General features: G+C 39.0%; 1 protein-coding gene across 1 annotated transcript in view; it reads right to left on the bottom strand.

The window, feature by feature from the left end:
• The window catches only part of LOC116903301 (vomeronasal type-2 receptor 26-like), a 35,695-nt gene extending 29,587 nt beyond the window's left edge, over positions 1 to 6,108 (bottom strand). Inside the window, exons 1-2 of the mRNA XM_032905725.1 lie at positions 5,897 to 6,108; positions 4,368 to 4,665 (exon numbers count right to left, since the gene is read on the bottom strand). Coding sequence (XP_032761616.1) covers positions 4,368 to 4,665; positions 5,897 to 6,108 — 510 coding nt within the window. The remainder of the gene's footprint in view (positions 1 to 4,367; positions 4,666 to 5,896) is intronic.
• Positions 6,109 to 14,583: the final 8,475 nt, after the last annotated feature.

Here is a 14,583-nt window from a genome sequence, read left to right as displayed (position 1 = left end):
TACCTAAACCACACAAAGACCCAACAAAGAAAGAGAACTTCAGACCAATTTCCCTTATGAATATCGATGCAAAAATACTCAATAAAATTCTGGCAAACCGAATCCAAGAGCACATCAAAACAATCATTCACCATGATCAAGTAGGCTTCATCCCAGGCATGCAGGGATGGTTTAATATACGGAAAACCATCAACGTGATCCATTATATAAACAAACTGAAAGAACAAAACCACATGATCATTTCATTAGATGCTGAGAAAGCATTTGACAAAATTCAACACCCCTTCATGATAAAAGTCCTGGAAAGAATAGGAATTCAAGGCCCATACCTAAACATAGTAAAAGCCATATACAGCAAACCAGTTGCTAACATTAAACTAAATGGAGAGAAACTTGAAGCAATCCCACTAAAATCAGGGACTAGACAAGGCTGCCCACTCTCTCCCTACTTATTCAATATAGTTCTTGAAGTTCTAGCCAGAGCAATTAGACAACAAAAGGAGGTTAAGGGGATACAGATCGGAAAAGAAGAAGTCAAAATATCACTATTTGCAGATGATATGATAGTATATTTAAGTGATCCCAAAAGTTCCACCACAGAACTACTAAAGCTGATAGACAACTTCAGCAAAGTAGCTGGGTATAAAATTAACTCAAATAAATCAGTAGCCTTCCTCTACACAAAAGAGAAACAGGCCGAGAAAGAAATTAGGGAAATGACACCCTTCATAATAGATCCAAATAATATAAAGTACCTCGGTGTGACTTTAACCAAGCAAGGGAAAGATCTGTACAATAGGAACTTCAAGACTCTGAAGAAAGAAATTGAAGAAGACCTCAGAAGATGGAAAGATCTCCCATGCTCATGGATTGGCAGGATTAATATAGTAAAAATGGCCATTCTACCAAAAAGCGATCTACAGATTCAATGCAATCCCCATCAAAATACCAATCCAATTCTTCAAAGAGTTAGACAGAACAATCTGCAAATTCATCTGGAATAACAAAAAACCCAGGATAGCTAAAACTATCCTCAACAATAAAAGGACTTCAGGGGGAATCACTATCCCAGATCTCAAGCAGTATTACAGAGCAATAGTGATAAAAACTGCATGGTATTGGTACAGAGACAGACAGATAGACCAATGGAACCGAATTGAAGACCCAGAAATGAACCCACACACCTATAGGCACTTGATTTTTTGACAAAGGAGCCAAAACCATCCAATGGAAAAAAGATAGCATTTTCAGCAAATGGTGCTGGTTCAACTGGAGGTCAACATGTAGAAGAATGCAGATCGATCCATGCTTATCACCCTGTACAAAGCTTAAGTCCAAGTGGATCAAGGACCTCCACATCAAACCAGATACACTCAAACTAATAGAAGAAAAACTAGGGAAGCATTTGGAACACATGGGCACTGGAAAAATTTCCTGAACAAAACACCCATGGCTTATGCTCTAAGATCAAGAATCGACAAATGGGATCTCATAAAACTGCAAAGCTTCTGTAAGGCAAAGGACACTGTGGTTAGGACAAAACGGCAACCAACAGATTGGGAAAAGATCTTTACCAATCCTACAACAGATAGAGGCCTTATATCCAAAATATACAAAGAACTCAAGAAGTTAGACCGCAGGGAGACAAATACCCCTATTAAAAAATGGGGTTCACAGATGCCCTTCAACAGAGGAATGGATACAGAAAATGTGGTACATCTACACAATGGAATATTACTCAGCTATCAAAAACAATGACTTTTTGTGAAATTCAATGGCAAATGGTTGGAACTGAAACTATCATCCTGAGTGAGCTAACCCAATCACAGAAAGACATACATGGTATGTACTCATTGATAAGTGGCTATTAGCCCAAATTCTTGAATTACCCTAGATGCCTAGAACAAATGAAACTCAAGACGGATGATCAAAATGTGAATGCAGATCGCTCCTGAGAGACACAGCCAGAATACAGCAAATACAGAGGCGTATGCCAGCAGGAAACCACTGAACTGAGAACAGGACCCCTGTTGAAGGAATCAGAGAAAGAACTGGAAGAGCTTGAAGGAGCTCGAGACCCCATATGTACAGCAATGCCAACCAACCAGAGTTTCCAGGGACTAAGCCACTACCCAAAGACTATACATGGACTGACCCTGGACTCTGACCTCGTAGGTTGCAATGAATATCCTAGTAAGAGCACCAGTGGAAGGGGAAGCCCTGGGTCCTGCTAAGACTGAACCCCTAGTGAACTAGACTGTTGGGGAGAGGGCAGCAATGGGGGGAGGGTTGGGAGGGGAACACCCATAAGGAAGGGGAGGGGGGAGGGGGATGTTTGCCCGGAAACCGGGAAAGGGAATAACATTCGAAATGTATATAAGAAATACTCAAGTTAATAATAAAAAAAAAAAATAGAAAAAAAAAATGGGGTTCAAAAGAATTCACAGCTGAGGAATGCCGAATGGCTGAGAAACACCTAAAGAAATGTTCAACATCGTTAGTCATAAAGGGAAATGCAAATCAAAACAACCCTGAGATTTCACCTCACACCAGTGAGAATGGCTAAGATCAAAAACTCAGGTGACAGCAAATGCTGGCGAGGATGTGGAAAGGGGAACACTCCTCCATTGTTGGTGGGGTTGCAGACTGCTACAACCATTCTGGAAATCAGTCTGGAGGTTCCTCAGAAAATTGGACATTGAACTGCCTGAGGATCCAGCTATACCTCTCTTGGGCATATACCCAAAAAGATGCCCCAACATATAAAAAGACACGTGCTCCACTATGTTTCATCGTAGCCTTATTCATAATAGCCAGAAGCTGGAAAGAACCCAGATGCCCTTCAACAGAGGAATGGATACAGAAAATGTGGTACATCTACACAATGGAATATTACTCAGCCATCAGAAACAATGACTTTATGAAATTCGTAGGCAAATGGTTGGAACTGGAAAATATCATCCTGAGTGAGCTAACCCAATCACAGAAAGACATACATGGTATGTACTCATTGATAAGTGGCTATTAGCCCAAATGCTTGAATTACCCTAGATGCCTAGAACAAATGAAACTCAAGACGGATGATCAAAATGTGAATGCAGATCGCTCCTGAGAGACACAGCCAGAATACAGCAAATACAGAGGCGTATGCCAGCAGGAAACCACTGAACTGAGAACAGGACCCCTGTTGAAGGAATCAGAGAAAGAACTGGAAGAGCTTGAAGGAGCTCAAGACCCCATATGTACAGCAACCAACCAACCAGAGCTTCAGGGACTAAGCCACTACCCAAAGACTATACATGGACTGACCCTGGACTCTGACCTCGAGGTTGCAATGAATATCCTAGTAAGAGCACCAGTGGAAGGGGAAGCCCTGGGTCCTGCTAAGACTGAACCCCTAGTGAACTAGACTGTTGGGGAGAGGGCAGCAATGGGGGAGGTTGGGAGGAACACCCATAAGGAAGGGGGGGGGGGGGGATGTTTGCCCGGAAACCGGGAAAGGGAATAACACTCGAAATGTATATAAGAAATACTCAAGTTAATAATAATAATAAAAAAAAAGAAATGTATATAAGAAATATTCAAGTTAATAAAAAAAAAAAGAAAGAAATGTATCGACATGGGAGCCTAGTTCATTTCACTAAGATTTAAGTTACTTCATTGATATCAGGGAAACAGTTCATGCTGAATCAGTTATTTGCAAATTAATATATTTCTAAGTAGCCCTTTTCAGGTTTACTACTAATAAAAATGAATTTGACTTATAAATGCTACCTCTATAGTATTGCTTATAAGAAATCATTACTAATCAACAGAAAGATTTTTTTAAAAAAATACCAAAATATGAAACTCTCCTGCCAACAAAGGAAAATTTCAAACAGACCAAACATCTAGCCTGAGTAGCCATGGTCTGACCCATGCATGGTTCATTGTAAAAATAAACGTTATGTGGCAATTTGAACTGATACTGAAGAAAAATAATAAGGCATGTTTCCACACTAGGTACAATAGAATACTGTGAGTAGAATTATTATAATCTTCATGCTTTGTGATGTTCTAAATCATCATGTGAAAGAAAGACAGTATTAACAATGGTACATGGCAAAGGACATTTTCTTGGAGTGGTAGGAATACAGGTTATCATTACTTTTATTCATATTTTTTCAATTTTAAGGGTTTTGAAATTAAATTTATTATACAAACATGATTCCATCCTATGAACAAATTATACTTTAGAGTTAAAAATTATAACTAAATAGTAAAGTTTTAACTATTTCCATACCTCATCAGTAAACAATAACTAAATTAATTAGCATTTATTACTACAATTCTGTGTTTAACCTAAGGAGCCAGGATTCTCTGCGTACCTGAGGGACATTGTAGAGACTTAGAACTCGGGAGATCTGAGTTGATATTCCTGTTGAAATGCCTCCTATCACTGCAACCAGCTTATCAGTCTTCTCAGGCCTGCAGCTGTAGTTAGGAACTGGGGGGCTCTGTCCTGAGAGCAAAGCCATAGAACTCTCCACGGCCTTCATATCAATGAAGTTGACATTGAAGAGGTAGAATCCCAGGGACATGTTGAATAGAATATTTAGGTCCTTGTTGATTTTTTCTATAGCAAAAACCACTGCCAAAATGTGCTGATAATGTTTAGTGAAATCCCTAGGGAAAAAATGGAAACACAATTTTTGTTCTTTTAATTTTAATTTTTAATTAAAATATAATTGTATCACTTACCTCCATCTCTTTTCTCCCTGCAGCTCCTCCCATGCTCCCTCTCAAAGTCTGGATTTTTATTTATAACAATCTAAGTCATATAAAGAATATACATGATATTCCAAGAAACAGGCAGAATATTCTATATTAAAAATGTAGAGAAACTAGCCATAAAAAGAAGATTCATAGTACAACTCATTACCAAATTCACAATTTTTATTTTTGAAAATTTTTTGATACAGAGTCACATCATTCACCCCAGGCTAGACTGAAACTCACTATGTAGAATATATTAACCTGAGGCCCACATAGATCCACCTGCCTCTGCTCCTTAAATTCTGGGACTAAAGGTTTGAACCACCACATACTATCAAATACAAATTTTTCACTTTTTCTGTACAATTTGTGTGAGAAAGTGAAATGGAGGAGTAAAGAATGCAGGAAGTAGCAAACATTAAAACTTAATATTTCATGTGGTCAAATAGGATAAACCTCAGGATATACAGTACATATCAAGCATAAAATTTCAAAAAATAGTGTCAAGTCAATTTAAGCAGGAAAAATAAGGTGTTCTCAGTACAATACACAAAGTAAGTACAGAGAAAACATGTTTTCAGCTGCAAAGTGCTTTCAACATGTTACATTATTAAGAGAATTCAGTATGAGTAGAGGAGAGATACAGAGATGAGTAGCTACTGTCATTTGGTGGCTACTGGAGAAGGGGGGTCAGTTTCCTTAGGGGGGTTGCCCTAGTATACTGTGGAGGAGATTCCAGATGATGTCCTATACTCCTGTAGTACTGGCATGCCTAAATGAACTCAGTAGATTAAAAAGTGAGTGAGAGAGAGAGAGAGAGACAGACAGACAGACAGAGACAGACAGAGACAGACAGACAGACAGATAGACACAGACAGAGACAGACAGACAGACAGAGACAGACAGACAGACAGACACAGACAGAGACAGAGATGGACAGACAGACAGAGACAGACAGACAGACAGACAGACAGAGACAGAAACAGACACATACAAAGAGAGGCAGAGATAGAGACAGAGAGACTCCATGGAGTTGAAGACAGAGACATTGCACGGGAAGCAGTAGATATTGGTGTGATCAACACATATTGTACATGATGAAATCCTGAAACGATCATTTTTAAAGAGAGAAGTCACTTACGCATAAATGATATCCGGTATATAGATTGTATCTTTAAAGCCAAATTTACTTTTAGTGTCTCCAGAAGTCACTCTAAGGGAAAAGAGTCCTCCAATAACAAAATCCCCATCTTGATAGTAGCCAGGAGAAGCAGGTATACTTAAGGCCAAACAAATTTGTTTCTGGAATACAATGGGAACAATAAGGAGAGAGAAAGCAATGAATAATTTCATACTAACATTGATAATAATTGATAAAACTCAGATATCTGTTGAGAATCTTGAACTAATCAACCTTGAAAGCACATCAACAAACTGATAAACCATGTGGCTGAATGCTCAGTGTGGAGCAAGTTTATAAAGCACTGTTTTGTCCTGATACAGGCCCACCAGTGTCCAAACACTCCCTCAGGTCCTGGGAGTATAATCTGCTTTGCACATACTTAGCCCTAGATCATGTCCCCTTCACAGGGTCATTGTGAGTCTCCAAAGGCCCAGGAACCTCTCACTTGGCACCTGGGAATCCTGATTCTCAGCAGAAAACACATAATTATGAACAAGTGTGAAGTCCTCTAAAACACCTGTGGGGTGTGTACACTCAGCGAGCTGAGACCTCTCAAGGTCCCAAAGTAAAGAGAGACTAACCAGAGGAAACATGATTAAGTCATGAAGGATCATCTGAAGGCGGTACCTATTTCTGTAAGGCAAAGCCAAAGCCTTACATTAGAAAACACTATTTCTGATTACTTTTGTAGAGTCAGTTATCGACTTGTATATTTTTTTAATATCTTACCTTGTATATACTTATGAATACAATGTTTTGGAATGCATATAATTTGTAAAATTTAAATATAATTTTAATTCATATAGATTTTTTCCCACACTGGCATTATTTCAAATTTATGTTCTTCAAAGAAAGTAAATCAAAGGATATTACTAGCTTTAAATATGTCTATTGTGCATGAGGTCTAATGTGTTAATCTTCTTTTTTGTTCTTTAGTCCTGTTTTACAATTCAGATTTCATCCCCCTCCTGGACTTCCCCCTGACCACACCCCATCCCATACCTCCTTCAGCCCATTTAAACCTTTTTCTATGTATGTATGTATGTATGTATGTATGTATGTATGTATGTATGTATGTATTTCACTCACTCACTCATTCATTCATTTTTGGTGCAGGCACTGTAGGAGACTAAACCTAGAACATGGTACATGGTAGGCAAGTACTCTACCATAGTGTCACATCTTAGCCTTAATAAATCTTTAAGGGACTAAGTTTCCTAGGTTGTCTGTGAATTTGTGACCATCCTCTCTCAATCTTCCCACCAGCCAAGATTACAGGTGTGCATCACCAAGCCTGTTAACATATTTTGATGTGAAAAAATACATAATTGTAATGATAAATTCAGATGTGTAAAGACATATGCCACTTTCTGCAAATCATATTAAATCCATTCACATAGAAAATCCACTTCATCAAAGCCCTTAAGAGGCTAAGAACCTTTATGTAAGAATGTGAACAGAGGCTTTGTTGGTTAGAACATGAAGAAAATACACCTTCTCCTCAGCTAAGTTCTTTGGGTAGATAGTAGCATGGTTAATCTTTACAGCTTATATGCACATATAAGTGATATCACACCACATTTGTCTTCCTGGGTCTGAGTTTCTTCACTCAAAATGATATTTTCTACTTCCATCTATTTGACTGCAAATTTATGCCATTGTTTTTAGTAACTGTGTAATATTCCAGTATGCAAATGTACCATATTTTCTTTATCTATTCTTTAGGTGATGGACATTTATGTTGTTTCCTATTTTGAATAAAGGTGCTATGAACATAGCTGAGCAAGTGTCCCTGTGGTACAGTGAACCATGCTCTTAGTATATGCCCAGAAACAATATAACTTGGTCCTGAGGTAGACCCATTATATTTCAAGTTTCTTGTATCTGTTGAGATTTGCTTTGTGTCCTCTCAATTTTGGAGAAGTTTCCATAATGTCCTTAGAAGAAGGTTATTTCATTTGCGTTTGGGTAAAATATTTTGTATATATGTGTTAGGTCCATCTGAATCATAACAGCTGTTAGCTCTATTATTTCACCGTTTTCTTTCTCTCTGGATGACATTTTCATTGGTGAGACTGTGGTGTTGAAGTATCTCACTATCAATGTGCGAGGATGGATGAGTGGTTTTACTTTAGTAATATTTCTATTATAAATGTGGGAGTCCTTGCATTTAGGGCATAGATGTTGAGAATGTAAATGTCCTCCTGGTGGATTTTTCCTTTGATAAATATAAAATGTCCTTCCCCATCTGTTTTGATTAATTTTGTATGAAAGTCTATTTTGTTAGATATTAGAACAGCTACACCAACTTGCTTCTTATATCTGTTTACTTGGAAAATATTTTTTCAGCCCTGTACTCTAAGGAAATTCCCACCTTTGATGTTGAGATGTTGCTTTTTGTATGCAGCATAATGATTAATACAATTTTCACATGCACTCTCTTAGCCTGTGTTTTTTATTAATGTCCATTAAGGTTGACAGATATTAGTGAACGATTTTTTAATACTTATTTTGATGGTGGTGGTGGTGGTGGTGTGTGTGTGTGTGTGCGTGTGTGTGTGTGTGTGTGTGTGTGTGTGTGTGTGTGCATGTACATGCATGATTCTTTCTTTTGGCTTTGCTAGTGTGCAATTATTTATTTCCTGTATTTTCTTACATGTAGTTAATGTCCTAGGATTTGAGTTTCCTTATTGAACCTTCTTTAGCACTGGGTTTGTAAATCAGTGTTTAAATTTAGTTTTCTCATGGAATATTTTGTTTTCTCCCTATGTGGTGATTGAAATTTTTGCTGGGTATAGGAGTCTTGGCTAACATCTGTGTTATCCTAGACTCTAAAGACATCTGTCTAGGCCCTTCTGGCTTTTAGAGTCTCTGCTGAGAAGTCAGGTGTAATTCTAATAGGTCTGCCTTTATATGTTACATGACCATTATTCTTTGCAGCTTTTAATATTCTTTGTTCTGTATATTTAGTATTTTGATTATTATGAGATAGGAGGACTTTCCTTTCGTGCCCAACTTGGTATTCTGTAAGTTTTATACGTTTTTAGACATCTCTTTATGTAAGAGAAATTTTCTTCCACGATTTTTTGAAAATATTTTCTGGTTCTTTGATAGGTAATCTTTCATTGTTCTATTCCTATTATTTTTAGGTTTTGTCTTTTCATAGTGTCCCAGATTTCACAGAAGTTTTGTGTCAGAAACTTTTTAGATTCATCATTTTCTTTGAATGATGTGTCAATTTCTTTTATCATATCTTCTCTGCTTCAGATTCTCCCTTCCATTTCTTAAACTCTATTGGTGTTCCTTGTATGTGTAATTCCTGTTCAGTTATCTAGATTTTCCATGTCCAGAAATCTTCTAGTTTGTGTTTTCGTTATTGGTTTTATTTCCTTTTTAGGTTTTGAACAGTCTTACTAATTTCCTTCACCTATTTGTTTGTATTTTGCTGGATTTGGTAATTTCATGTTTAAGGGGGATAAGAGAGATCATATGTGGACAGGATAGAGGGAAAGAGTAAAAGAGAGAATTAGCCAGGCCCGCAGCAGCTCTCTGCTCGCAGACCCCATGGGAGAGAAACCTCACCGCCTGGTCAGGTGGGCACTCCTGAGGCTGCAGAGCGGAAGAGACCACCAACACTGCCCACCCCTGCCCACATCCCTGGCCCAAGAGGAAACTGTATACGGCCTCTGGGTTCCCATGGGGGAGGGCCCAGGAGCGGCAGGACCTCTGCGCCTGAGACACCGCCGGAACCTGAAGGGACAGACTGGATAAACAGTTCTCTGCACCCAAATTCCGTGGGAGGGAGAGTTAAACCTTCAGAGAGGCAGACACGCCTGGGAAACCAGAAGAGACTGCACTCGGCACACATCTCTGACGCCAGAGGAAAACACCAAACACCATCTGGAACCCTGGTGCACAGAGGCTCCCAGAAAGGGCGGCGCAGATCTTCCTGGTTGCTGCCGTTGCGGAGAGCTCCTAGGCAGCACCCCACGAGCAAACTTGAGCCTCGGGACCACAGGTAAGACCAACTTTTCTGCTCCAAGCGACCTGCCTGGTGAACACCAGACACAGGCCCACAGAAACAGCTGAAGACCTGTAGATAAGAAAAACTACACGCCCGAAAGCAGAACACTCTGTCCCCATGACTGGCTGAAAGAAAACAGGAAAACAGGTCTACAGTACTCCTGACACACAGGCTTGTAGGACAATCTAGCCACTGTCAGAAATAGCAGAACAAAGTAACACTAGAGATAATCTGATGGCGAGAGGCAAGCACAGGAACCCAAGCAACAGAAATCAAGACTACATGGCATCATCAGAGCCCAATTCTCCCACCAAAAAAACACAGAATATCCAAACACAGCAGAAAAGCAAGATCTAGTTTCAAAATCATATTTGATCATGATGCTGGAGGACTTCAAGAAAGAAGTGAAGAACTCCCTTAGAGAACAAGTAGAAGCCTACAGAGAGGAATCGCAAAAATCCCTGAAAGAATTCCAGGAAATAATAAATAAACAAGTAGAAGCCCATAGAGAGGAGTCACAAAAATCCCTGAAAGAATTCCAGGAAAACACAATCAAACAGTTGAAGGAATTAAAAATGGAAATAGAGGCAATCAAGAAAGAACACATGGAAACAACCCTGGATATAGAAAACCAAAAGAAGAGACAAGGAGCTGTAGATACGAGTTTCACCAACAGAATACAACAGATGGAAGAGAGAATCTCAGGAGCAGAAGATTCCATAGAAATCATTGACTCAACTGTCAAAGATAATGTAAAGCGGAAAAAACTACTGGTCCAAAACATACAGGAAATCCAGGACACAATGAGAAGATCAAACCTAAGGATAATAGGTATAGAAGAGAGTGAAGACTCCCAGCTCAAAGGATCAGTAAATATCTTCAACAAAATCATAGAAGAAAACTTCCCTAACCTAAAAAAAAGAGATACCCATAGGCATACAAGAAGCCTACAGAACTCCAAATAGATTGGACCAGAAAAGAAACACCTCCTGACACATAATAGTCAAAACACCAAACGCACAAAATAAAGAAAGAATATTAAAAGCAGTAAGGGAAAAAGGTCAAGTAACATATAAAGGCAGACCTATCAGATTACACCAGACTTTTCGCCAGAAACTATGAAAGCCAGAAGATCCTGGACAGATGTCATACAGACCCTAAGAGAACACAAATGCCAGGCCAGGTTACTGTATCCTGCAAAACTCTCAATTAACATAGACGGAGAAACCAAGATATTCCATGACAAAACCAAATTTACACAATATCTTTCTACAAATCCAGCACTACAAAGGATAATAAATGGTAAAGCCCAACATAAGGAGGCAAGCTATACCCTAGAAGAAGCAAGAAACTAATCGTCTTGGCAACAAAACAAAGAGAATGAAAGCACACAAACAAAACCTCGCATCCAAATATGAATATAACAGGAAGCAATAATCACTATTCCTTAATATCTCTCAACATCAATGGCCTCAACTCACCAATAAAAAGACATAGATTAACAAACTGGATATGCAACGAGGACCCTGCATTCTGCTGCCTACAGGAAACACACCTCAGAGACAAAGACAGACACTACCTCAGAGTGAAAGGCTGGAAAACAACTTTCCAAGCAAATGGTCAGAAGAAGCAAGCTGGAATAGCCATTCTAATATCAAATAAAATCAATTTTCAACTAAAAGTCATCAAAAAAGATAAGGAAGGACACTTCATATTCATCAAAGGAAAAATCCACCAAGATGAACTCTCAATCCTAAATATCTATGCCCCAAATACGAGGGCACCTACATATGTAAAAGAAACCTTACTAAAGCTCAAAACACACATTGCACCTCACACAATAATAGTAGGAGATTTCAACACCCCACTCTCATCAATGGACAGATCATGGAAACACAAATTAAACAGAGACGTAGACAGACTAAGAGAAGTCATGAGCCAAATGGACTTAACAGATATTTATAGAACATTCTATCCTAAAGCAAAAGGATATACCTTCTTCTCAGCTCCTCATGGTACTTTCTCCAAAATTGACCACATAATTGGTCAAAAAACGGGCCTCAACAGGTACAGAAAGGTAGAAATAATCCCATGCGTGCTATCGCACCACCACAGCCTAAAGCTGGTCTTCAATAACAATAAGGGAAGAATGCCCACATATAAGTGGAAATTGAACAATGCTCTACTCAATGATAACCTGGTCAAGGAAGAAATAAAGAAAGAAATTAAAGACTTAGAATTTAGTGAAAATGAAGGTACAACATACCCAAACTTATGGGACACAATGAAAGCTGTGCGAAAATGGCCATTTTACCAAAAGCGATCTACAGATTCAATACAATCCCCATCAAAATACCAATCCAATTCTTCAAAGAGTTAGACAGAACAATTTGCAAATTCATCTGGAATAACAAAAATCCCAGGATAGCTAAAACTATCCTCAACAATAAAAGGACTTCAGGCGGAATCACTATCCCTGAACCCAAGCAGTATTACAGAGCAATAGTGATAAAAACTGCATGGTATTGGTACGGAGACAGACAAGTAGACCAATGGAATATTATTGAAGACCCAGAAATGAACCCACACACCTATGGTCACTTGATTTTTGACAAAGGAGCCAAAACCATCCAATGGAAAAAAGATAGCATTTTCAGCAAATGGTGCTGCTTCAACTGGAGGTCAACATGTAGAAGAATGCAAATCGATCCATGCTTATCACCCTGTACAAAGCTTAAGTCCAAGTGGATCAAGGACCTCTACATCAAACCAGATACACTCAAACTAATAGAAGAAAAACTAGGGCAGCATCTCGAACACATGGGCACTGGAAAAAATTTCCTGGACAAAACACCAATGGCTTATGCTCTTAGATCAAGAATCGACAAATGGGATCTCATAAAACGGCAAGGCTTCTGTAAGGCAAAGGACACTGTGGTTAGGACAAAACAGCAACCAACAGATTGGAAAAAGATCTTTACCAATCCTACAACAGATAGAGGCCTTATATCCAAAATATACAAAGAACTCAAGAAGTTAGACCGCAGGGAGACAAATAACCCTATTAAAAAATGGGGTTCAGAGCTAAACAAAGAATTCAGAGCTGAGGAATGCCGAATGGCTGAGAAACACCTAAAGAAATGTTCAACATCTTTGGTCATAAGGGAAATGCAAATCAAAACAACCCTGAGGTTTCACCTCACACCAGTAAGAATGGCTAAGATCAAAAACTCAGGTGACAGCAAATGCTGGCGAGGATGTGGAGAAAGAGGAACACTTCTCCATTGTTGGTGGAATTGCAGACTGGTAAAACCATTCTGGAAATCAGTCTGGAGGTTCCTCAGAAAATTGGACATTGAAATACCTGAGGACCCAGCTACATCTCTCTTGGGCATATACCCAAAAGATGCCCCAACATATAACAAAGACAGATGCTCCACTATGTTCATAGCAGCCTTATTTATAGTAGCCAGAAGCTGAAAAGAATCCAGATGCCCTTCAACAGAGGAATGGATACAGAAAATGTGGTACATCTACACAATGGAATATTATTCAGCTATCAAAAACAATGCCTTTATGAAATTCATAGACAAATGGTTGGAACTGGAAAATATCATCCTGAGTGAGGTAACCCAATCACAGAAAAACACACATGGTATGCACTCATTGATAAGTGGCTATTAGCCCAAATGCTTGAATTACCCTAGATGCATAGAACACATGAAACTCAAGACATATGATCAAAATGTGAATGCTTTACTCCTTCTTTAAAAAGGGAACAAGAATACCCTTGTCAGGGAATAGAGAGGCAAAGATTAAAACAGAGACAGAAGGAACACCCATTCAGAGCCTGTCCCACATGTGGCCCATACATATACAGCCACCCAATTAGACAAGATGAATGAAGCAAAGAAGTGCAGGCCGACAGGAGCCAGATGTAGATCTCTCCTGAGAGACATAGCCAGAATACAGCAAATACAGAGGCGTATGCCAGCAGCAAACCACTGAATTGAGAATAGGACCCCCGTTGAAGGAATCAGAGAAAGAACTGGAAGAGCTTGAAGGGGCTCGAGACCCCATATGAACAACAATGCCAAGCAACCAGAGCTTCCAGGGACTAAGCCACCACCTAAAGACTGACCCTGGACTCTCACCTCATAGGTAGCAATGAATATCCTAGTAAGATCACCAGTGGAAGGGGAAGCCCTTGGTCCTGCTAAGACTGAACCCCAGTGAACGTGATTGTTGGGGGAGGGCGGCAATGGGGGAGGATGGGGAGGGAACACCCATAAAGAAGGGGGAGGGGAGGGGCTAGGGGATGTTGGCCGAAACCGGAAAGGGAATAACACTCGAAATGTAAATAAGAAATACTTAAGTTAATAAAAAAATTAATTAAAAAAAGTCCATTAGTCAGGAGAAAAAAATGAAATCTGAATTAGATTTAGTTTTTACAAAATGACTACTTTAAATAGTATTCTAGTTTTCAGAGTGCTTTCAAAGTCCTTTTTTAATTTCCACAATGCCATTTTTAGTATTAAAACTTCTAAAACAAAACAAAACAAAACAAAAAGAAAGCAGACCTATCAGACCCTAAGAGAAAGCCTAGGCTACTATATCCAGC

The sequence above is a fragment of the Rattus rattus genome, chromosome 6, assembly GCF_011064425.1.
Source record: "Rattus rattus isolate New Zealand chromosome 6, Rrattus_CSIRO_v1, whole genome shotgun sequence".
Classification (NCBI taxonomy): Eukaryota; Metazoa; Chordata; class Mammalia; order Rodentia; family Muridae; genus Rattus; species Rattus rattus.
This window is presented reverse-complemented; position numbering and strand designations above follow the sequence as displayed.